The 25,589-nt window shown below is 38.0% G+C and overlaps 1 protein-coding gene across 10 annotated transcripts in view; it reads left to right on the plus strand.

The window, feature by feature from the left end:
* Nucleotides 1–983: 983 nt before the first annotated feature.
* Nucleotides 984–25,589, plus strand: part of CCP110 (centriolar coiled-coil protein 110) — a 29,308-nt gene continuing 4,702 nt past the window's right edge. The window contains exons 1-14 of one of the 10 annotated variants that reach the window (XM_078344799.1): nucleotides 984–1,150; nucleotides 5,086–5,241; nucleotides 8,487–8,615; nucleotides 11,936–13,583; nucleotides 17,586–17,716; nucleotides 18,680–18,857; nucleotides 19,408–19,547; nucleotides 19,664–19,780; nucleotides 20,469–20,570; nucleotides 20,766–20,882; nucleotides 21,777–21,850; nucleotides 22,667–22,729; nucleotides 24,205–24,264; nucleotides 24,760–24,845. In XM_078344799.1, coding sequence (XP_078200925.1) covers nucleotides 5,101–5,241; nucleotides 8,487–8,615; nucleotides 11,936–13,583; nucleotides 17,586–17,716; nucleotides 18,680–18,857; nucleotides 19,408–19,547; nucleotides 19,664–19,780; nucleotides 20,469–20,570; nucleotides 20,766–20,882; nucleotides 21,777–21,850; nucleotides 22,667–22,729; nucleotides 24,205–24,264; nucleotides 24,760–24,845 — 2,986 coding nt within the window. In that variant the 5' untranslated portion in view covers nucleotides 984–1,150; nucleotides 5,086–5,100. Of the gene's footprint in view, nucleotides 1,151–2,242; nucleotides 2,419–5,085; nucleotides 5,242–8,486; nucleotides 8,616–11,935; nucleotides 13,584–17,585; nucleotides 17,717–18,679; nucleotides 18,858–19,407; nucleotides 19,548–19,663; nucleotides 19,781–20,468; nucleotides 20,571–20,765; nucleotides 20,883–21,776; nucleotides 21,851–22,666; nucleotides 22,730–24,204; nucleotides 24,265–24,759; nucleotides 24,846–25,589 lie in introns of those variants that run through there. The other 9 variants (XM_035267091.3, XM_078344801.1, XM_078344800.1 and 6 more) reach the window with 9 other exon arrangements.

A 25,589-nucleotide genomic window follows, 5' to 3' on the forward strand; every position in this document is an offset into this window, starting at 1 on the left:
TTTCTTTTTTTTTTTTTTGAGATGGAGTTTCGCTGTTGTTACCCAGACTGGAGTGCAATAGCACGATCTCGGCTCACCGCAACCTCCGCCTTCTGGGTTCAAGCAATTCTCCTGCCTCAGCCTCCTGAGTAGCTGGGACTACAGGCGCGCACCACCATGCCCAGCTAATTTTTTTGTATTTTTAGTAGAGACGGGGTTTTACCTTGTTGACCAGGATGGTCTCCATCTCTTGACCTCGTGATCCACCTGCCTCGGCCTCCCAAAGTGCTGGGATTATAGGCGTGAGCCACCACGCCCAGCTTTTTTTTTTTTTTTCTTCTTTTTGAGACACTCTCACTCTATCGCCCAGGTTGGAGTGCAGTGGTGCAATTACGGCTCACTGCAACGTCAACCTCCTGGGCTTAAACGATTTTCTCACCTTAGCCTCCAGAGTAGCTGGGACCACAGGCTTGTGCCACCCCACTTGGCTAATTTTTAAAATTTTTGTAGAGATGGCGTTTCCCTTTGTTGCCTAGGCTGATCTCGAACTTCTGGGCTCAAGCGATCCTCCCGCCTCGGCTTCCAAAATGTTGGGATTATAGGTTTAAGCCACCATGCCCGGTGGGTTCAGCAAGTTTTTAGCTACAATATTTTGGTGAATGATATATGTTTTCTAACAGCTGCATAGAAAGGGGTTTTCTTTATACAGATAAGAAAAAAAGTCAACTTCAAGGAACACTTCAGGGGGCTTCAGACTCTGAGGAGTGGTCCCATTATAATAAGTAAGTAAATTTATTAATAGATTCTAGAGGCTCTAGCTTGCAATGAAGACTACGTTTCCCAGCGTGCAGCATGCTGGCCGTAAGCATTACGTCTGCTATCGCGGGCGCGCAATGCACCTCGGGGATTGTAGTTTTCTGGTGGCCCAACCGTTTCAACTGCCTGGTAATCAACCACCGGAAGTGCCGGCCCCTGAGAGGCGGAGTCCTGGTGGCAGCGGCGGCGGTTGCCAGGAGCCCGCGTTGCAGCCTGAGGTCCGTAATATGGCGGGGAGGAGGAGGAGAAGGCGGCGGTGGACCGTGCTGCGCTCTGTCAGTACCATTTGAGCCATTCGCTTCCTGACAAGGCCCGTGACGAGGGGAGAGGAGCTGAAGGGGCTTTGGAGGATCAGGTGTGTGCATAAGGAGGGGGCTCGAGCCTCGGCGGGTCCAGGCTGAGAGGTGGCCTGGCGAGGCGAAATTGGCGCCCTGAGGAGCTGAGGGCGGGCTCTGTGCTGGGCTCCCGGGCCTTGAGCCCCCTGAAAAGGCGCTGGCTATAGACAGGTCGGCAGCACCGGGTACGGAGGTGATGCTCTGATGCCGGCCCCGCCTGGAGAGCCCTCGGTTTGGAGCCTTACGGAGGAGCATGGGGCGCTAGGGAGAAGGCAGGGGATCGTCCCTGGTGAATAAAACTCGGGCCACAGCCGGAGAACCCCATCGTGGTGATCAAATTGTTTGGGGCGTTTTTCTTCTCTTTCTCAGAGAAGTGGTGCTGGAGAGGGAGAACGATGGGTGCTGGAGAGGGAGGCGTCCCCGAGGTAGGCATTGGTCATTTATGAGCCCGGGTTACCACAACCAAGGCCCTAGGAGCGCTGCTTACTATGCCTTAGCCACTCTGGGGAGAAGATATTAAAGTAATTGATTGCCCCTGAAGCTGCTAGATGGTTCTTACCCTTTGATTCTATTCTGGTTATGATCCAAGCTCCCTACCCCCAGCTTGGGCAAATGGCAGCCATCTCGAGATTGATTTGACGGGGAGAGATCTAGAGACAGGGAAATGAGGAAGCCGTTGTCCCCTTTCCAATATTTTTAAGTTTCATTTGAATCCTACCGGGAACCAAGCACTGTCGCTGCCCTCCAGGAATTCATAGTCTATTGCTAAAAATTGTCATAATTATCCTCTTAATAAGAAAACCCCATTATTTGATGTTTTCTGCGTGTTCTGTACTATGCTAATTGCCCAGCATGCATTAGCTCATTTAATTCTGACAAGATCCCTTTGAGATGGATACCGTGATCATCCCTGTTTTACAGTGGAGGAAACAGGTGTGGGGTTGGTAACTAGCTTGCCAAGAACTTGCAGCTAGTATTCATCTGACTAAGATATCTTTCCCTTTACCACTTTTACAAGAAGTTTGCGTCTTTGGGGCAACTAATGGGTTAAAAAAACACTAGGTTCTGCAAAAAGGCAGGATCTGTTCAGTGTTACTTTTACCACTCCTTTCAGTGACATGTGTGGCAGAGCACAAGTAAGGAGCAGATAGAACCATGAGTCTATGGGGTTTGCAAAGAGGCTCATTTGGACAGTGGTTCTCTGTGGTATAAATGGAGAAGACAGGGCATGTCTGAACCTGCTGCAGCTAACAAATTATTACTGGAAGTGGACCAGTAATGCATGATGGTAAGGTATGGGGCAGTAGATTTGTGGCTGGGGTAGCCTTGTAGTTTAAGGCTCCCTTAAAATAAAACCTTGCTGACAGTGGTAATTGTAGTGTGAAAGGTATAGTGTCCTCTTGCTTAATCATGGGATATGGACAGCTCACTTCTTAAATGGTTACCTTTGCAGTTTCAGAGGTATCAGTTTTTCAGAATAGGGCCATAGTGAAATTTCCATTCTCTAAATTCAATTCTTCCTTTCTAGCTTTGTTGTATAGTCCACCTTCTTTTTTTCTTTTTTTCTTCTGGTTTACATTATTGTTTGAGCTTATTACCCAAATTCTTTATTCAATAATTTTATTAAATGCCTGCTGTTTGCTGATACTATTCTGTGTAATGGGGATTCAGTGATCAAGTCTAAACAGGTACATGTACTTACAGCACTTATATTTTGGTGGAGGAAGACAGACAAAAATCAAGGAAATAAACAGGATAATTTCAGATAGTGGGAAGTGCTATGAAAATTGGGAAACAACAGGGTAATGTGATAGTGATCAAGGCAGAGCTAATTTAGCTGGGGTCATCAGGGAGACCTTCTCTGAGTAGGGGACATCCAGGCTGAGGCTAAAGGATAAGAAGGATCCAGACATGCTCTGAGGATCATCTGGTAATTTGAATAATCTCCATATTAGCCTCATATTCGAGTGAGTAATGCATTGTCATATGCTGTGTCGTGCTGTAATAATATAGTACTGTACATCTTCAAGATGTAGGACGTATGTGTACTATTTAAGGGATGTGAAGAACTCTGAAACAATGGGACATATCTCTATGATGTTGAAAGAAAAAACTATGGCCATAAAAGTATTGTATTTTCTTAAATTTCCCTCACTTTTAAAATTGAATTTCATGCTTTGCTTGAGTAGCCATAGACCATATATTACTTTATTTGTATGAGTAATCAATTTACATTCTCTGTACTGCTGAATGCATGGCATGTATTAAAAAAAATAAAGTATTTGAGCACAAATGGGGTTGTTAAGATATAATGTGAGTAGAAACATAGACTAAAAAAGTGGCTATGCCTTAAGGTTTTATTGGTTTTACTTTTGCTTTTTGTAAATAAATAAAAGCTTGTAAAATAATCTCACCCTGTAGAAAACCATTTCTTTGACATTAAATTTCTAGTTTGCATAAATTGAACACAGAAATAATTACAATTAATGGAATGATAGGAAGAAGTTTTGTTATTGATTAAACTATTTGGCCAAAAAAGTTCAATATAATTTTTTTATAATCTGATTGTAATTTTGAATATGGGTTTTTTTCTCCATTTCTCATTGCACTGTAATTTGTCACTGACACTTTGGTGTACTGAATTTTTAAGTACTTTGAGGCCTACAGAGGACATATCCTATTTCATCTTTGCATATCCCACATCATGAATTGAATTTCCTTGCCCTCCCTTTTTTTGTTAAGAAGTTAATTGTTAAAAAAAAAAAAAAAAAAAAGGTAATTGTTTTACAATGAACACGTAAAGGAACATTGTATTAGATTTTCTGTTTCCATAGTTCATACCCTTGCTGGTTATGATTCTGATGTCTCTTGATTTTCCCTTACTTATTTAAAGGAAACAGTGCCACACATAATGCTGTGCAAATAAGCAATTAATACATCTTTTTTCTTATTAAAAAAAAAGTTTTCTTTTTTTAAGAGATGGGGTTTCACTGTGTTTGGCCAGGATGGTCTTGATCTCTTGACCTCGTGATCTGCCTGCCTCAGCCTCCCAAAGTTCTGGGATTACAGACGTGAGCCACTGCGCTTGGCCCTAGCAATCAATATTTAATGTTTGCTAAATAAATGAATATGATGCCTAATCCTTCCTGGTTACCTTCTATTTTCATAATCACAATTATAATTTCCCAGAAATATTGAAATTACTGGGATTGTCTTAAGTAGTTTGATGATGGTTCCAGTTTTCAACAATAAAGTATTATTAACATCAGAGCCAATCAATTTTTACCTCTGACTGAGTTGGCTGGTGTGCCCATGGAGTCTAAGTACAGTGTTAAGATATGCAAATTGAGGCAGGAGGATTGCTTGAGTCTGGGAGTTTGAGACTGTAGTGGGCTGTGATCCCACCTGTGAATAGTCACTGGAATCCAGTTTGGGCAACATAGTGAGACCCATTTTTTTTTTTTTTAAGCTATGAAAATAATAGCCTTTGAACTTCAAAACAGAAAATTTTTTTAAGTACATTTTTCTTTATTTAAGTAGGCTTTTTTTAACTACAGTGATCTACCTTTGTCTGATATAGTTTTTCTTGTGAAGATAAGTTATGTTAAAAAATATAATATCATATTTTACAATCTGAAATTAGTAAAGGTATATAGAAGTTTGTTTCCTTTAAGAAGGCTTTACTGAATTCTTAGCTAAATTAATCCCATTTAAAGATTGATTTACATGCAGTAATATTCAGAAATATTTAATATATAAAGTAAATCTAAATTGGACAGGTTCTTGAGGTGAATTACCACACCCAAGAATTAGCTCCTGATTAGTGAGATAATTCTGGGAAGAGCAGTTATAGGAATTCTGAATTATAGGGACTCTCTCATGCTCTACAAAATTTGTCGAATAATTAAGATCTGCTTTCCCGGTACATTAAAAATAACATTTTTCTCTCTTGTAGTGTGATTGTAGGAAGATGGAGGAGTATGAGAAGTTCTGTGAAAAAAGTCTTGCCGGAATACAAGAAGCATCAATATCCACAGAGAGCTTTCTTCCTGCTCAGTCTGAAAGTATCTCACTTATTCGCTTTCATGGAGCAGCTATCCTTTCTCCACTGGTAAACTTTGTTTGTTTTTAAATAGTTTTTTTTCTGTAGTGAACAAGTAAAGCATTTTGTGAAAAAAACAAAAGAAAGGCTTGTAAACATTTGAAGAGATGCCCTTATTCATAATTAGAGAAATAAAAATAAATTAGCATTTTTTACTTACTATTGTAGATTGGCAAAGAGCTAATAGAACCTTGTGTTCCTTAGATTGTGGAAAATGCACTTTTAATGCACTTTTGCTGAGAGAAACTGTTTATTTTTAGGTGAGCAGTTTGGTAGAATCTAAAAGCATACATAGCCTTTGACTCAGTAGTTCCATGGTATATCCTATGTGTGAGCCCAAAGAAATAAGTACAAGATTACATTAGCATTGTTTAAAATAACAAAGGTTGACAAACAACTTAAATGTCCATCAGTAGTGAAGTAGTTTAACTGTGGTCCATTTTATAAAATCTCATACATACCATTAGAGTGAGTAAGGAGATCTAAATGTTGAGACATGGAAGGATCTCCATGATCTAGTGTAAAACACTGTGCAGCATGCTGTTGGGGCAGCATAGAGTAATAGAGCTCCAGGCTTTGGGCCAGGCACAGTTGCTCATACCTGTAGTCCCAATGCTTTGAGAGGCTGGAGGGAGGAGGATTGCTTGAGACCAGGAATTTAAGACTAGCCTGGTCAACATAGCAAGACCTCAGCACTACAAAAACAATTATTTAAAAAAAATTAGCCAAGCGCAGTGACATGTGCCTGTAGTCCCAGCTACTTGAAAGCTAAGGTGGAAGGATTGCTTGAACCTAGGACTTCCAGGTTGCCATGAGCCAGGACTGCATCACTGCACTCTAGCCTGGGCTACAGGGCAAGACCTGGTCCTGAAAGAAGGAAAAAAAGCCTAGGCTCTGGAACCTTCTGGCCTGGGTCTAAATCATTGTTTTGCTACTTACTTGCTATGTAAACTTGTGGTCCATTTTCTTATTTGTTAAATGGAGATAAAATCGTGCCTACCTAATAAGTCTGTTTTGGAGATGAAATGAATTTGTAGATACAAAATGGTTAGAATACTACCTGGATCATAAGAGGTACCCAATATAAGTTAATCATTTGGGTGTTTTAAAAGATGGCTATTCCTTTTCCAGGGAGTGGTGAGAGAATATAGTAGGGAAGACACTTCATCATATACCCTTTAATACTAATTTAATATTTTAAAATGGTACATGATTTTATTTTAAATTACAAACTAATATTAGAAAAAAATAAGCTTTAAATTTATTTTTTGGTATAATAGGAGTTAAGAGATAATTTTATTTTAATTAATTTAATTGAATTTTTGAAGAGGCCAGAGCTAACTGCCAGCATAGCAAAGTTGAAAGGATATGCAATGACCACCCATAGATTTACCATTTGATTAAATAATTTTTAACATTTTTGTCATCTTTGCTTTATTGTTTGTGATTTTTATATACACGTATGTGTGTGTGTACATACATACATACAGACATTTTTCAAAATTGCCTAGCCATTTGAAAACCACTGAGACCTGACGCGGCTTCCCTAAATATTTTGATATACACTTAAAAATAAGGACATTTTTCTATTAAAACCTAATACCATTATCACATCTTAGGAAAATTAATAATTTTTAATAACATCTAATAATTCTGTTCATATTTAAAATTTTCCATTTGTGCTTAAAATGCCTTTTATAACTTTATTCCCCCAATCTGGATCTAAAGTTCACGATTAGTATTTGCTTGTTATGTTTTTTTATTTTAATCTAGAACAGCTCCTCTACATCTTAAACATAATATTTTTTATTGGCTAGGCATGGTGCTTCATGCCTGTAATCCCAGCACTTTGGGAGGCCAAGGCAGGCAGATCCCAAGGTCAAGAGCTCGAGACCATCCTAGCCAACATGGTGAAACCCTGTCTCTACTAAAAATATGAAACTTAACTGGGCGTGGTGGCATGCACCTGTAATCCCAGCTACTTGGGAGGCTGAGGCAGGAGAATCGCTTGAACCCAGATGGCGGAGGTTGCAGTGAGCCAAGATTGCATCACTGCATTCCAGCTTGGCAACAGAGTGAGACTGTCTCAAAAAAAAAAAGGAATTCTTTGGAGATGATGCCCTGTATCCTTTGTATTAAATTAAATCAGAAGTTACGTAATGTTTGGTTGTCCTCTATTAGTGATGTTTAGTTTGAACACTTGCTTACAGTAGTGACTACCAGATGGCTCTTTAAAGTACACATTTTCTCCTTTTGATTAGCAAGTAAACTGTGTAATTAGGAAAAAATTTTAAAACCACATATTTATCAGCTATTTGATAACATTGCTTAATGTTATCAAATGGACCAAATGTCTGAGGCTTGTTGTATAGGGTCTATGACTCCATCTGTTATTTATTTATAAGCAAAATATGATGTTTATGGACCTAATCCATACTTTTATGTTGTATATGATAGATGAATATTGCAACTTTTGAAATAATCTTTTAATGATATATTTTCTATTTGTGTAAGTCTACGATAAATCTTGACTCTTAACGCAGTGACCCAATTTCCCAGGACTTAATAATTAAGATTGAAATCCATTATAAAAAGATACAATGCTTAGAAGCCTTCATTTTTTTAGGTACATTAAATTTTTATTGGAAGGTAGAGATAAAAGAAAAGATGTATTCTGATTTTGTAGGCAAATAATATATTATCTGTTTCTTTTATCATTAAACCTTTGGACATTTTTTTTTTTTTGAGGCAGCAAAGAGGTAAAATGTGTACTGGTTAGAAAATTAGAACTTGTAGAATTCATTTGACCTAGTGAAGTACTTAATGTGAAGAAATATTCAAGTCAATATTCAAATGAAGTAATGAAAAACTCAGCAGTGGCCGAAAGGGCTTTAATTGTATTTCTGTCATTTTAGAACATTTGATCAGTGAACAAACTTTTTTGCTTTTTAATTTTTTTTCAATTCAAAATAATTTACATATAGCAAAATGCACAGATCTTAAGTGTTAAAGTTCCCTGAGTTTTTATATATGGCATACACCTGTATAACTCAAACTCACACAGGATATTTTCTTCACCATGGAAAGATCTCTAATGCCCCATCCCACTCAGAAGCCCAACCACTGTTCTTATTTCTTTCACTATAGATTAGTTTTGCCTGTTGCACATGTTTTTAATCTTTCTGATTCAGAACTTCCCGATTTTATGATATTTTTATTATGGGAAATAATTACATTTTTATGATGTTTTGCAGCTTAACATTGAAAAAAGAAAGGAAATGCAACAAGAAAAGCAGAAAGCACTTGATATAGAAGCAAGAAAGCAGGTTAACAGGAAGAAAGCTTTACTGACTCGTGTCCAGGAGATTCTTGACAATGTTCAGGTGTGTGATTTAAAGAAATCATAAGATAAGTATTGATGATAATTTTTCAGAAATATCAGTTGTACTTAACTAATTATTAATGTACTTGACTGTTATGTTTGAGAAGCTTCATAATTTGTGATTTTCCATTTCAGTTACTCCAAAGAGTAAGTACTTGCTTGTTAGTGATGCCCAGTACTTGAATCAGAGGATACTTACACAATGGAGCCATATACTGAATATAATTGCTTATTGTTTGCATCTTGTGATGCTAAAAACATTTAATTTTTAGTGACAAGATGATAGAATTGGCTTTTGTTGTTTACTCAAATGAATCAGACTGTTGACTAAATGACCTCATTCTCATTCTTTGGTCAAGTAAATAACTGCTCCCCAATTTTTTTTTGGTGAAAATTTTGCTCTTAGATACACAAAATGCATTTTAGATACATTGAATGGTTTAGATGCACCCCATGTCTGAAAACCATTTAAACAACACATCTACACCTTGTGCAGTTTTTTTTAGATTAAATTTGTATAAACAATTTGTTCTGACGTGTGGATCATTTTGTACTGAAAAGAAAAACAAATGGATTAGATTGAATGAATAATTTCTACCACACACAGCAGTGTTCTGCTGGTAACATCTTTTTGTTTTTTCATAATCTTAGGAGTTTGTGGTTTGTCTGTCATATCAGATGGCACATGTGTAATGAACCTTAAGGGTTAATTTCTCTGTTGGTAGTGTAAACCAAAGAAAATGACCGAGGCGAGTTTCAATCAATTTAGAGTTCTGTTTTGCTGAGGTTGAGGATGTGCCAAGGAAAAAGAAACGAAGGTTACAGTAGGATCTGTGGCTTGTGCTTTTTCCAGAAAAGGTTTTGAGGACTTCAGTATTTAAAGGGGAAAGAATAGCAGGAGGGGAAAGAGAAAGAAAAAAAAGGAGGGTAGGTCATGAGTGGTCACATTTTTGTGAGACTTTGATTAGAACTCACTGAATCTACATGTCATGTGAAAGGTGGGGGTAGAGGAACAGTCATTTATGCATTAATCTCAAGCTCAGTAAATCTGCACTTTACATAGGATATAGCGGTAGAGGAAGAAGTCAAATACACATTTGTCTCCAAAGGGAGATGATTTCTAGTCATCTTTGGTCTTTGTCGATATCTTGTCAGAGTGAGATTCAACAGAACTCTGGGTTAGTGTAAAGATTTGGGGGCCTACAAGGAATTTCCTTGTGAGCAATTTGCAAGAGACGCTACCTGGGTAGATAGGTGGCCTTGTATTTTGCAGCTATCTGTTTAGGAACAAAAGGAAGGCAGTTTTTGTGTGACTCAGTTCCTAAGCTTTACTTTTTCCTTTGCCATAGTGAGTTTGGGGTCCTGAGATTTTATGTTCCTTTTACAGTAGTATGTAGTTTGTGGGTAGTAGATTTCAATTTGCAGATTATAACTACTGTCCATATTCAGTTTAAAAAATATATTGTGTGGTACTAATTTAATAATAAGAGGGTTTTTTACTTACTAGATATTTCCTGTGATTGAAACGAAAATGGCATATCATTCTTGGTCTATTGAGGAAAGATAAAATATACTACTAATAAGATTGTTAAAAGAGCTTGTATAATGTTGAACTGTAATGAATTAATTATTCAGAAAGGGAAATTTTATATAACACAATTAGATTTCTGCTTCACCTGTAAAACCTAAGATTCTATGATACATTTTTTTCTTGTTATTTAACTTGTCTAACTAAAGGCTCATTTTTGTGACATATAAACAACATAGCTTCCGAGTATCACAAATGTGAAATACTTTACATAAGGAAATAATCTGTTTGGCTTAAACCTGTGAACATGTTCATGTATTTTGTGAATACGTATCCTTTTTGTTTTGTTTTGGTCCTGAGGTTGTGACCAAGTATATCTTGTTGTACTGTTTGTTGAATAGTACCTGGAAACCATTACATGTCTTGGGATTTGTAGGGTAAAATAGGAGCTCCATGTGGTCTAGAAAAAAGCACCTACAAAACAACCTAAAAATATTGTAATATTCAGGATTTTAAAGTCTGTATTCACGATAATAGAATAATGATTTTTGCCAGTTTAATACATGTATATATAACCTTTAGAAATCATCCTAGTTCTCTTTTTATTATTTTGCTAAGTTGGCTTATTTAGATACAAAGTATCTATTTTTACATTTATTTATTTATTTATTTATTTTTGAGGCAGAGTCTCACTCTGTCACCCAGGCTGGAGTACAATGGTGTGATCTCAGCTCACTGCAACCTCTGCTCCCAGGTTCAACCAATTCTCCTGCCTCAGCCTCCTGAGTAGTTGGGATTACAGGTGCCTGCCACCATGCATGTCCAATTTTTCTATTTTTTGTGGAGATGGGGCTTTGCCATGTTGGCCAGGCTGGTCTTGAGCTCCTGGCCTCAAGCCATTTGCCTGCCTTGGCCTCTCAAAGTGCTGGGATTACAGGCATGAGCCACGTCACCCGGCTTTACATATATTTAAAAAAATTTTTTTTCTTCGTGTATACAGTTGTTCTCTTCTTTATCTACTAAATTTTTACCTATTTTGGCTGTTCCGAAACTCATTAACAAGTTGCTATTTTAATTAATTAATCTAATTGAATTTTGTTTTAATGCATCAATTAATCTAATTGAATTTTGTTTTAATGAATTGAGTTTTAAGTTGAAATATTTCTTATTTCTAAATGATTTAAGCTGCCTGGCAGAGCTATTGTTTACTACAAATTTGCCTCATTTTATGGAGGATTTTAGTTAAACTTTGGAGTAAGCATGTGGGTGCAGGAGTCTTATTACTGAATCATTTTTGTTTAATCAATGTCCTGGAGAAGTTTTTGCTAGAGGGGAGTTGTTTATGTAAGACATTTCATTACTTCCTGTTTATTGCATATATTATCATCCTTGGATGATAGCTATTTTAATGTTAATAACATATGACTGGAAGAAAGTTAAGGAAAGTGCTTCTATCCAAGATTAAATTGCACAGAGATATATGAATATCTCTCTGTGTGTGTGTGTGTGTGTGTGTGTGTATATATATACATATATATATGTTCATATTTGTATCAGATTAATTTTCTTTTTTTTCTTTAATGACTTAGGCTGGATGACCAGTAGTGTTTTTTCAATAATAATTTGAGCCCCATGTGACATAGGATACCATGGAAACCTGTCATCTTAGTGTTTGTTTATGTTTTGAAATGTCAGAACTCCAAATCTTCAATTTATTTTATTTTAGAAAACAGTGAAATCAGAGACTTTTTTGTGTGATAAGGAAATACTAACTTTTAAATTTCCTCTTTCAGGTTAGAAAAGCACCTAATGCCAGTGATTTTGATCAGTGGGAGATGGAAACGGTTTACTCTAATTCAGAAGTCAGAAACTTGAATGTTCCTGCTACATTTCCAAATAGCTTTCCAAGCCATACTGAACATTCTACTTCAGTAAACCTTGATAACATAGCCGGGATTTTGCCATTGGATAATGAGGACCAATGTAAAACTAATGGAATAGGCTTAGCTAGAGATTCAGAAGGATTTAATTCTCTGAAGCAATGTGATAATTCCAATATTAGTCATGTAGAAAGTGAAGCTTTTCCAAAGACCTCTTCAGCAACCCCACAAGAGACTCTTATTTCTGATGGTCTCTTCTCAATAAATGAATCACAGGATCCACTACTTTTGGCAGAAGTCACCCCAGATCCCTATGTAATGAGTCTTCAGAATCTGATGAAAAAGTCAAAGGAATATATAGAAAGAGAACAATCTAGACGCAATCTGAGAGGTAGTACAATGAGAATTGTTAATGAGAGTCATTCAGAGAAAGAAAATGATGCTGTTGAAGTGGCTGACTTTGTTAAAGAGAAGGCCCCGTTGACAGGCAAACACTGTGTCTCAGTTATTCCCGACAAACCAAGCCTTAATAAATCAAATGTTCTTCTCCAAGGTGCTTCTGCTCACGCAAGCAGCATGAGTACGCCAGTTTTAGCTAGCTTTTCGAAAGTGGACATACCTGTACGAACTGGTCATTCCACTGTTCTAGAATCTAATTCGGATTTTAAAGTTATTCCCACTTTTGTTACTGAAAATAATGTTATCAAAAGTCTTACAGGTTCCTATGCCAAATTACCTAGTCCAGAGCCAAGTATGAGTCCTAAAATGCATCGAAGGAATTCCAGGACATCATCAGCATGTCATATACTTATAAATAACCCGATAAATGCCTGTGAATTAAGCCCTAAAGGAAAAGAACAGGCAATGGACTTAATTGTTCATGATACTGATGAAAAAACAAATGTGCCCAAAATTGTGCCAAAGTTACCAATTGATTTCGCAAGCGTTTGTTCAAGCATGGCTTATGTAGGCAAAAATACATCTGAAGTCATAGAAGATATGGTTTTAGGTAAAACAAATCAGGTATGTCAATCTTCAGGAAATTATTTAGAAAATAAAGTTACTCATGGACTTGTTACTGTGGAAGGTCAGTTAACATCTGATGAGAGAGGTGCACACAAAATGAACAGTACCTGTGCTGCGATGCCAAAGCTGCATGAACCATATGCCAGCAGTCAGTGCATAGCAAGTCAAAACTCTGGAACTGTGAGTGGACTCAAGCCAGCCAGTATATCAGAGAAAAACTGCAGTTTACAAATGGAACTGAATAAGTCTTATGATGTAAAAAATCCTTCTCCTTTACTGATGCAAAACCAGAATACGAGACAGCAGATGGACACACCTACGGTGTCCCATGGAAATGAACCATTTTTGGATAACAGTTTTGAGAAAGTTAAACGGAGACTTGATTTAGATATTGATGATTTGCAAAAAGAAAACTGCCCTTATGTCATAACAAGTGGAATAACTGAACAAGAAAGGCAACATTTGCTAGAAAAAAGATACACCAAGGGACCTGTCTTCATTAACAAGAATAAAATGTTAGAAACCAGTTCCAAAGGTAAGGAATCCTTGAAGTGTTTTATACTGCAAATGATACCTTTATTTTAATACTCTTAACTGACATTTTTGGGGAAAAAAATGGTCTTTATTTATATGGGCACTTAATTTTATTTATCTTATTAGAAAGCATATAGTCAGCTACAGTTTATTGCCATTTGATAGACTTTCTTAAAAGATTTTCTTGAGACAAGGTCTGGCTCTGTCACCCCAGGTTGGAGTGAAGTGGCATGATCTCAGCTCACTTCAACCTCCGCCTCCTGGGCTCAAGCCATCCTCCCACCTCATCCTCTGAAGTAGCTGGGACTACAGGCTCATGCCACCATGCCTGACTAATTTTCATATTAGTCAGCGATGGTGTTTCCGCCATGTTGCCCAGGCTGGTCTGAAACTCGTGAGCTCAAGTGAGCATCCCGTCTTGGCCTCCCAAAGCTCTGGGATTACAGACATGAGCCACTGCACTGGGCCAGGATTTTCTTTTTTGAGACAGTCTGGCACAGTTGCCCAGGCTGGAGTGCAGTGGCGCAAGCTTGGCTAACTGCTATCTCTGCCTCCTGGTTCAAGCAATTCTCATGCCTCAGCCTCCTGAGTAGCTGGGATTACAGGCGTGCCTCGTTGGATTTTATTTAAATGATGAAGCTTTCATAGTCCACTTGGTATTACTGAGAATATTATTCATAACTGGAGGAAAGAGTTCCTTTTTTTTTTTTGAGATAGAGTCTTGCTCTGTTGCCAGGCTCTTAGTCCTTATTGGGATCTTAGCTCACTGCAATCCCTGCTTCTGGGTTCAAGTGATTTTTGTGCCTCAGCCTCCTGAGTAGCTGGGATTACAGGTGCGCACCACTGCACCCAGCCCAAAACAGTTCTTGCCTGAAACACACTTATAGTTTAATTCAGTGTATAACTATGAGGTCTTTCTTTTGGACTATGGTTTCTAATGTTTACTTCAGTTTGCTTTTTCATTTGTAGTGTGATCTTCATGTAGTTGGCCCTTCAGTAGACTCTTTAATGTCAAATTATTAGACGAAGTATCAGAAATAAGGCTCTGAGTAGTGGTTCAAGAATGGTTCTTTAGGCTGGGCACGGTGGCTTACGCCTGTAATCCCGACACTTTGGGAGGCTGAGGCAGGTGGATCACTTGAGGTCAGGAGTTCAGCCTGACGAACATGGTGAAACCCCATCTCTACTAAAAATACAAAAATTAGCTGGGCTTAATGGTGCATGTCTGTAATCCCAGCTACTTGGGAGACTGAGGCAGGAGAATTGCATGAACTCGGGAGGTGGAGGCTGCAGTGAGCTGCAATTGCACCATTGCACTCCAGCCTAGGCAGAGCCAGACTCCGTCTCAAAAAAAAAAAAAAAAAAGAATGCGTCTTTATTAATAAACATTATTTCAGTTTTTTCTGTTGTATCCATTAACAAGAATTTATGAAAGCATGTTTCTTTCCTTCATTACTCCTTACTTTGTTGTCATGGTTCATAATTTATTACTGATATAGAAGACATAAATCAAATAAATGAAGCTCTTAGGGCTTATGGGAAATACAGTGTTGGGTCAGACTGCTTAAAACCTGTGCAACTTTATTTTTTTTAATTAAAAAAAAATTTTTTTGAGATAGGGTCTTTGCTGTGTCGCCCGGGCTGGATTGCTTTCATGTGATCTCGGCTCACTGCAGGCCTGGGTTTAAGAGATTCTCCCACCTCAATCTTCCAAGTAGTTGGGATTTACAGGCATGCACCACCACACCCAGCTAATTTTTGTATTTTTTGTGGAGACAGGGTTTCACCATGTTGGCCAGGCTAGTCTTGAACTCCTAAGCTCAAGTGATCAGCCCTCCTTGGCCTCCCAAAGTGCTGGGATTACAGCTTTGAGCCATCAGTCCTGGCCTATCCTGTGCAACTTTATCAGAGCTCTAATAAAAACAACCACAGTTACCTGGGGAGCCAACTTGAATATTCTAAGTAGATAGCATAGCAAGGTTAGAGGCTGCCTCAGTGAATATCAGAAATACATAAGACTAACGGAGTGGAAATTTCTTTCATTTTTTTTTTTTTTTGGAGATGGAGTTTCGCTCTTGTTGCCCAGGCTAAAGTGCAATGGCGCAATCTTGGCTCACTACAGCCTCCACCTCCCAGGTTCAAGCAACTCTCCTGCCTCAGCCTCCCAAATAGCCGGGATTACAGACATGCACCACTAAGCCCAGCTAATATTTGTATTTTTAGTAGAGATGGGGTTTCACCATGTTAGTCAGGCTGGTCTTGAACTCCTGACCTCAAGTGATCCACCTGCCTCAGCCTCCCAAAGTGTTGAGATTACAGGCATGAGCCATCATTCCAAGCCTGGAGTGGCAATTTCTAGTAAGTGCTTTAATGCAAGATGAGCCTCCAGTCTTGGAGGCAGTCAGGTAGCTGTCAAAGTGGGCAAGGGAGACAGTGCCATGTGCTGAGAGCTGCCCTCAGCCTAGTGGGCCTTTTTGTAGAGTTTTTGAGATAGAGCTGAATGGACTCCTGTTGACTGAGCACTTGAGTTGAGGGGCTTTTTCCTTTCTTGCTGAAGGTTTTAATTCTACTTTTCAGCTTCCCTTGCCTATGAAAAGCTACATATAAACAAATGCAGGCTGGGCATGGTGGCTTATACCTACAATCCTAGCACTTTGTGAGGCCATGGCAGGAGGATCACTTGAGGCCAAGAGTTCAAAAGCAGCCTGGGCAGTATGGCAAGACCCCATCTCTGCAAAATATACAAAAATTAGCCTGGTGTGCTGGCATGTGCCTGTAGTCCCAGCTACTCTGGAGGCTGAGGTGGGAGGATCATATGAGCCCTAGAGTTTGAGTCTGCAGTGAGCCGTGTTGGCACTACTGCACTCTAGCCTGGGCAACAGAGCAAGACTAGATCTTAAAAAAAAAAAAAAAAAAATTAAAAAATCATATTGTTGTAGTTGAATAAGATGTTTTTAGGAACAAATTATGGGAAGACTGTAGCAGTAGGACAGTAGTACATAAGATACTTTAGGGAAAATCATTGACTGTATATTTGGGAAGAATGATTTGTTGAATTTAGCTGAATTATAATGGATCCATGAATATATACTTGCTATATATACATACTTGGTATTTCTTTTCTTTTTTTTTTTTGAGACGAAGTCTCACTCTGTCACCAGGCTGGAGTGCAGTGGCACAATCTTGGCTCACTGCAACCTCCATCTCATGGGTTCAAGCGATTCTCCTGCCTCAGCCTCCCAAGTAGCTGGGACCACAGGCACGCACCACCACTCCCAAATTTTTGTATTTTTAGTAGAGACGGGGTTTCACCATGTTGGCCAGGATGGTCTCAATCACCTCATGATTCGCCCATCTCGGCCTCCCAAAGTGCTGGGATTACAGCTGTGAGTCACAGCACCCAGTTCATACTTGGTAGTTCTACATTTCAACATGTCTTACCACATTCTATTTAGTAAGATTGCATTGTCATAATGTTTTCTCTTAAAATTTTTAGTTAGTAACTAAAATATCTGGAATTCTAATGTACAGTCCTTTTTGAAACCTCAAGCTGAGAAAGCTTTATACCATCAAAGAAACATTGACTTTGAAAATCAAAACAAGGCAAAACTACAAGCTACAATACTAGAGATCCTGGAGGACAAGTGTCAAAAGAATAAATGATGGTAGGATACAGTTGAAACCATCTGAAAGTTAAGTAGAGTCAGGAGAATCTTGTCTGAATGTATAGTAGTGGCTCTATCATTTCAGATCAGGATGGGATCTGTTGAATGAGTGGGTAAAGGTGATGCCATACAGGTTTTACTTTATTGTGTAGCATGAAATAAAAGGAGTGGAAAATGTGAATGTGGTTCAAAGTAGAGACCCAGCTATAACTTGATTTTATTATGTCAGATCCAGGAATACTTTCTTGTTGGAAGGGTAACTTAAATTGATGGTATAAAATATCAGACATTAGACTTGTAGTGAATTTTCTAAATTGAGGAGACATGTTTCTTTTCAGAAAGCGAGGAGTTGCTAAAGAGCAAGATGTTAGCTTTTGAAGAAATGCGGAAGAGACTGGAAGAACAGCATGCTCAGCAGTTATCACTACTTATAGCTGAGCAGGAAAGGGAACAGGAAAGACTGCAAAAGGTGAGGAACGTGCGGGGAAATACAGCTGGTAAGTGAAATTTAGCCAAGGAATACCTATGAATTTTAGTCATCTATAGAATACTTGTAATTTTTTCCTCCATGTATTATAAGGTAAGGGATTCATTTTGATACATGAATGGTAGTTTTTGTCAAAAGATGAAATTTGGTATTTAGAGCCTTATCTAAAAGTAATTGCATAATTTATCAAGAGGATATTTTATTGAATCCCTGATTCAAAACTTAATATTTTTAAAAGGTATTTTATACATAGGTGCTAAAGCACACATTCTGCAAGAGTTACCAGAATGACACTTGTGCTGGGCGTGGTGGTGTGAGCCTGTAGTAGCAGCTACTCAGGAGGCTGAGGTGGGAGAATTGCTTGAGCTCAGGAGCAAGCTATGATTTCGCCTTTGTGTGGCCACTGTACTCCAGCCTGGGCAACAGAGTGAAACCCTGTCTCTATTTAAAAAAAAAAAAAAAATGACACTTGTTATAAGAATATTGTAGTTAATAATTTAACTATACATTATCACATTTTAAAATAAATTATTGGCTGGGCGAGGTGGCTCAGAAGGCAGGTGGATCACCTGAGGTCAGAAGTTTGAGACCAGCCTGGCCAACATATAGTGAAACCCCATCTCTACTACAAAATACAGAATGGTGGTGCATACCTGTAGTCGCAGCTACTTGGGAAACTGAGGCAGGAGAATAGCTTAAACCAGGAGGCAGAGGTTGCAGTGAGCCAAGATCATGCCATTGCACTCCAGCCTGGGGGACAGAGTGAGACTCTGTCTCTCAAAAATAATAGATAAATAAATAAGTAAGTAAAGTATAATTGAAGAAGAAGAACTTGAAATAATAATTTGCTGATAATTACATGTACTTCATGCTAAGCCTAAAATGGTATCATTTTGGGCTATAATTAAAAGGTTTAGCATGTTATAATAAACTGTTAATCTATAGGAAATAGAAGAGCAGGAGAAAATGTTAAAAGAGAAGAAGGCAATGACAGCGGAAGCCTCCGAATTGGACATTAACAATGCAGTGGAGTTAGAATGGAGAAAAATAAGTGACTCCACTCTGCTGGAAACAATGCTGTCTCAAGCGGACTCACTCCATACTTCAAATTCAAATAGTTCTGGTAAATATTTTACATTTGAGAAAATGATGCTACAGTAAGATATATTTGGCACACCATAAGATTGTCTCCTGTTTTCAAATAATTCCATGTCCAACCCACTACTGTTTGTCAGTTGCTTAGTAACCAGTGACAAATGACATGATAGGAGTTCAAAGACTTGCGAGCAGATGTTTGTGAGCAAAGATTACCTTTGCTAGGAAAATATCAGGAAATTCGGCTCAGAGCCCAGTCTGCGATCGTTCACGCAGCAGGTGATATATTTCAAGTGAAAACAGTTTGCTCTCTCCTGAATCATCTTGAATTACCTCTAATTCCCTAGTCCCTTTAAAGAGCTTATCTTCATATCTCAATTACCCTGAAATGCTGTTTGTGTTGAAAAGATCCATCTGGTACATAAGTTTTAAAGTCCATAAATATTTTAAGTTGGCAGATGGGTCAGTTTGGGAGACAGTTCTTTTTCTTAATGAGTGTCACAAGTGTTTATCAGGATGTTCTTCGTGTTCCAATTATATGACATCAAGTATAATAAACTATATGCATGTTTCTCTAGGTTTCACAAATTCTGCCCTGCAATATAGCTTTGGTTCTGCAAACGAAGCAGCATTCTACCTCTGGGGATCATCAGCTGGTGGCTTAACCAAACTCTCAGTAACAAGGCCTTTTGGAAGAGCCAAAACTAGATGGTCTCAAGTGGGTAAACTTAATTATATTATGTCCATGTATCCACTTATCTTTTTTAAAGAGCTTTGCGCCTTTCATGTATAAATGAACGCCAGTAAACATTGCGTCTGTCTTCTTTCTCCTAGGTTTTTAGTCCAGAAGTACAAGCAAAATTTAGCAAAATAACGGCAATGGCAAAGGGATATCTTACTCGCAGACTTATGCAGACAGATAAGCTGAAGCAACTTCGACAAACTGTAAAAGTAAGACTCCTGTAAATCGTTTGTATTTCACTTCTGTCTTAGTTTCTATCAGTCTTCTGACAGCTTAGCTGACAGATTTGTTCAGAATGTAAATATTTTTTAGTCAGTGTAATATAGGCAGTTTTAGAAATCTGATTGTTAATCTTCCTCAGATAATATTATAAAAAGCATGTAAATGAAGTAGTTTGTGTGTTTTTGTCTTGCTTCAAAGTAAGTGCTGTTTGACTTCTAATCATTTTATTTATATACTTAGTACGGTTGGCTCTCTGTCTCTTGGTTCCATATCAGTGAATTCAACCAACCACAGATCAACAATAATTCAGAAAAAAACAAATGATGGTTGTGTCTGTACTGAACGTGTACAGATTTTTTTCTTGTCTTTATTTCCTAAACAATATAACAACTATTTACATAGCAGGTACATTTATTAGGTATTTTAACTAATATAGAGATGATTTAAATTATATGGGAGATGTGCTTAGATTATATGCAAATACTAATAAACCATTTTCTATAAGGGACTTGAACATCCTTGGGTTTTGGTATCTGAGCGATTCCTGGAGCCAGTCTCCCATAGTTACTGAGGAAAGACTGTAATTTTGGATTGACTGAGAAAAAGAAAAAAGGAAACTCCAGTGATCACAAATCTTTCTAGAAAAATGTTCTTGAAGAGCATTTCTTTTTTCAGGATACTATGGAATTCATAAGAAGTTTTCAGTCAGAGGCACCATTAAAGAGAGGTGTTGTTTCAGCTCAGGATGCTTCACTTCAGGAAAGAGTGTTAGCTCAGGTAAATACATGGGTCCTGAGGGCTTTTAAGACGTGGACGTGTCATGTTTCTCCTTTTTAATTTAATCACTGAAAAGAGGTTTCAATGAAAACTATTTTAACCTTTTTCTATAAATAAGTGTACATGGTATATAGTATTCCTCAACTCTAACCTCATCTTGTAAATGTATACAATATTTTCTTCCCTTGTGCGTAGTTGCGAGCTGCCCTGTATGGTATTCATGACATATTCTTTGTAATGGATGCAGCTGAAAGAATGTCTATTCTACATCATGATCGAGAAGTTCGCAAAGAGAAAATGCTCAGGCAAATGGTATGTTACATGATTTCTAATGAATGGAGTTCTTCTGGGTTTAAGGTAATTGATACTAATTGTCATTTTTGGTTGACTTCAGCACCCTTATGATAATTCTTTTTTTTTTTTTTTGAGACGGAGTTTCGCTCTTGTTACCCAGGCTGGAGTGCAATGGCGTGATATCGGCTCACCACAACCTCCGCCTCCTGGGTTCAGGCAATTCTCCTGCCTCAGCCTCCTGAGTAGCTGGGATTACAGGCACGCGTCACCATGCCCAGCTAATTTTTTGTATTTTTAGTAGAGACGGGGTTTCACCATGTTGACCAGGATGGTCTCGATATCTTGACCTCGTGATCCACCCGCCTCGGCCTCCCAAAGTGCTGGGAGTACAGGCTTGAGGCACCCGGCTGATAATTCTTAAGCACAAGTAATTTCTAGGATTACTAGCAACATTTAAACTGTAGACAGATTTAAAAGAATTACATAATTTAAGAATTACATATTGTTTTCTGATTGGATTTTAGAGTTGAAGCTTTGAATGTTTTGTTCAGATGGCTTTATACAATCTATCAGTTGCTCCTGATTGAATTTCCTTGAATTCAATTATAATGTGGGTTTTGCTTTTTTTGAAACCTGTTAGAAAACAGGCTCCAAATTAATTTGAAGTATATTAGAGTTTGTGATTTTAATCAGTTATCTTAGTGTGACTGGCAAAGGAAAAGCAAGCAAAATTTACATAATTTTAATTATTTAATTCTTAGACTGCTTCAAAAATACAAAACAAGATGATTTGACTGAATTTAAAATGTTAGTAGAGAGAAGCTTTTCCAGGCAATTTGGGATCATTCTGTATTAAAATATAGTGACATTATTGGTACCAGTAGAGTTTGATATTACTTTTGTATATTAAAGGATAAAATGAAAAGTCCACGAGTGGCACTTTCAGCTGCAACACAGAAGTCTCTTGATAGGAAGAAATACATGAAGTAAGTTTTTTGTATCATGTCATGTTAGTTATCAACTCAATTAATTTTAGTTATCTGTTGGTCTGTTTGCATATTTAAATTTAGAAATAAAGAAGAGTTTTTCCTGCAGTTGAGCTGACAGAAATCCCCTTTATATAAAGAAATTCATTAAAATCAGGTGCTAAAATCTCATTTCATCTTTAGATGAATTTATTTACTAAATTTGTCAGCATTCAACTTATATAATTGATAGCTGATCAATCTTTTTTTTTTTTTTTGAGACGGAGTTTCGCTCTTGTTACCCAGACTGGACTGCAATAGCGCGATCTCGGCTCACCGCAACCTCCGCCTCCTGGGTTTAAGCAATTCTCCTGCCTCAGCCTCCCGAGTAGCTGGGACTACAGGCGTGCACCACCATGCCCAGCTAATTTTTGTATTTTTAGTGGAGACGGGGTTTCACCTTGTTGAGCTGCATGGTCTCAATCTCTTGACCTTGTGATCCACCTGCCTCGGCCTCCCAAAGTGCTGGGATTATAGGCGTGAGCCACCATGCCTGGCCGATAGCTGATCAGTCTTAAACACAGTTTTATATTCAATGCCTAAATGTATTCCTTTTCTAATATCCTAAATGTTTCTTGGGAATAAAAACTTAAGGGGAAAAATATCTTAATAACTTTTTTAAAAATTCTTTTTTCTTGTTTACAGTCTTTAATATGCTTAGTACGGGTACACCAGCTTCTAAATGATGATTTGTTTCTATCATCCTGTATTACATTTGTGAGTGTGTTTTCTTCCCTTCACTAAATACATTATGTCCTTATTTTTATATTGTGTTAGAGCTGCTGAAATGGGAATGCCAAATAAGAAATTTCTGGTTAAACAAAATCCTTCTGAAACAAGGTGAGAAGAATCATTTAGTCTCAATGAGAAGCTTTTTGTTTTTTATAGGGAAAAAAAAATTGGGCGGGCATGGTGGCTCACACCTGTAATCCCAGCACTTTGGGAGGCTGAGGTGGGCGGATCACCTGAGGTCAGGAATTTGAGACCAGCCTCACCAACATGGAAAACCCCGTCTCTACTAAAAATGCAAAATTAGCTGGGCGTGGTGGCGAATGCCTATAATCCCAGCTACTTGTGGGGCAGACGCAGGGGAATTGCTTAAACCCGGGAGGTGGAGGTGGCAGTGAGCCAAGATCACGCTATTACACTCCAGCCTGGGTAACAAGAGTGAAACTCCATCTCAAAATTTAAAAAAAATAAAATTTATAAAGCCCAAGCTTCATTTTCATTGACTTTGTTCTATTTGACATCAGTAGAACACTTCCTGCTGAATTGGGTGGGGGATGGTCCACAGGCTCAAGAATCATATGAATACCTGGCTGTATACTTGGTCCCATGTCAGACCAGATGTGCCTGGAGCTTTTGTAGGGCATGCTATCTGTGGTAGAAATTTGAGCCTGATATGTCTTGAGTTCAGTTACACAGTCCAGAGGATCTTTGATACTTACTTAAAAACCTTAGAAAGCTAACTTAAGCTCGGCCAGGTGCATTGGTTCACACCTGTAATCCTAGAACTTGGGAGGTCGAGGCGGGTGGACCATGAGGTCAGGAGTTCAAGACAAGCCCAGCCAACATGGTGAAACTCCGTCTCCACTAAAAATACAAAAAGCTGGGTGTGTTGGAATGTGCCTGTAATTTTGGCTACTCAGGAGGCTGAGGCAGGAGAATTGGCTAACCTAGGAGGCAGAGGTTGCAATGAGCCAAGATAGCGCCATTGTACTCCAGCCTGGGTGACAGAGCAAGACTCTGTCTCAAAACAAAACAAAACAAAACAAAAACGAAAAAAAGCTAACTTAAGCTGGGCTCAGTGGCATGTTCCTGTATTCCCAGCTACTTGGGAGGCTGAGGCAAGTGGATAGCTTAATCCCAGGAGTCCAAACCAGTCTGGGTAAGACCTATCTCAGAAAAATAAATAAATAAATAAATAAAACTAAAAAGCAAACTTGAGTATTTCTGACCTGTTTTTCACACCTGTAAAATGAGAGCAATATTTTCTTCTCTCAACCTGTTTGAAAGGAAAGGTTAGCTTTTGTAAAGTATGTGTGTAAGAAAATTATCTTAAAGCACAAGGGTTAGTCTATATGTTGGCCATTTCTTTGGTGATAAAAACCTGAGGTTTGGACTCTCAGTGAGCAAAATATAAGTACCATATTAATATGCTTTAGTCAATTTGCTTTGCTTTGTGGTAATATATAGGCCGTATTATTGCATAGATGACTTTCTTCTTACTGTCATCATCTTTCATCCGTTGAAAGAAAATGGGAAAAAATGGAATTTATCCTTTTAAATTAATTTTTTATTTAATTTGTCAACAGAGTCCTTCAGCCAAACCAAGGACAGAATGCACCTGTTCATAGGCTACTTAGTAGACAAGGGTAAGAATGCCACACACAGTTATTGGAAACTATGGAAACCAAGATTAGGTTCAGAGGGAAAAATAAAGCCGTGTTCTTTACATAAAGGATAATGGTTTTTCAAATGTGATTTTTTTTTATAACATTGGGAAAGGTATTTTAAAGTTTTGTCTTCAAATTTAGCCCTCCTAGCATACTGTTGTGTATTCTAACTCCTATCTTATGTTGGCATGTTTTTACTTTTCATTTCATATCATTTTACTCATTAAGTATTTAAATATCCATATAGTAAATTCATCATCACCGAAGTGATTCTCCAACAGAGTATGAATCATGCTTGTAGTCTCCTGCTGAAGCCAGAGTTTAGCTTTCCTTGCTGTGCACATGCATGAGACTCCAGTTCTTTTGAAGCTTATTTGTGCTTTGGACAGTTGATGCATTGTGATTGCTTTCTTTGAATTTTGAACATTTAGACCTTAATGCCAGTGACTTATTAATTTTTTTATATTCAATTAGAACCCCTAAGACATCAGTGAAGGGGGCTGTGCAAAATAGACAGAAGCCTTCACAGAGCAGAGTGCCTAACAGAGTGCCTGTTACAGGTGTGTAGAAAATGAATTTCTGAAGCCCATTCAATAGAAGGAAGTGCACAAGCCGCCCCGTAACTCAGGCCACAGAAGTGGAATAGATTGTCTTTCCTTGCCACCATAATTTTGGCATATTCACGGTCATCCAATTAGTGTTCTTTGGTCTTAGCATTTCATGGTAGTCAGGAAGTCTTAGTAAAACTGTTATTCCAATCTTGATTTCTTTAATATTTCTATAATATGGAAAACACCACGTATTTTTAATTCTGAAAAAATTGTGGAATTTTTTTCACCATGCTTAATTTATTAAATAAAACCTTTTTATTTAATGAATAAAAGATAATGATTATCTCTGGTGCTAAGTCTATGCATTGTCTGTTCAGCTTGGGGAAGTGTGTCTGCACATAAGGGGATGAAACCTTTCTCCCTCAAACTGTAAGATCACATGTGAATATGCCAATGGGAGGAGGTCTTCATATTTTGCTCAATCAGAAGCTTGAGCTGAATCTCTCCTTATGTTCATCATCTGAGGATTAAGAGCTAAACTAAAAACTGTGTTTTAAAATTCTGTTTATGGTGGCAAGAAGACAAACTCATTCTTGAGCTAATTCAAAACTCTTAACCAAATGCTTTAATATTTTTAAGGTATCTTTGTTAAGACACTTTGATTAAGCTCACTTAAAAATTATGTGATCCATTTAAAAATACTTTCCAAGTGTTGTGCTTTAATTATACTGCTTTCTGGACATTTACAAGAAA

This window comes from Callithrix jacchus, chromosome 12 (assembly GCF_049354715.1).
Source record: "Callithrix jacchus isolate 240 chromosome 12, calJac240_pri, whole genome shotgun sequence".
Classification (NCBI taxonomy): Eukaryota; Metazoa; Chordata; class Mammalia; order Primates; family Cebidae; genus Callithrix; species Callithrix jacchus.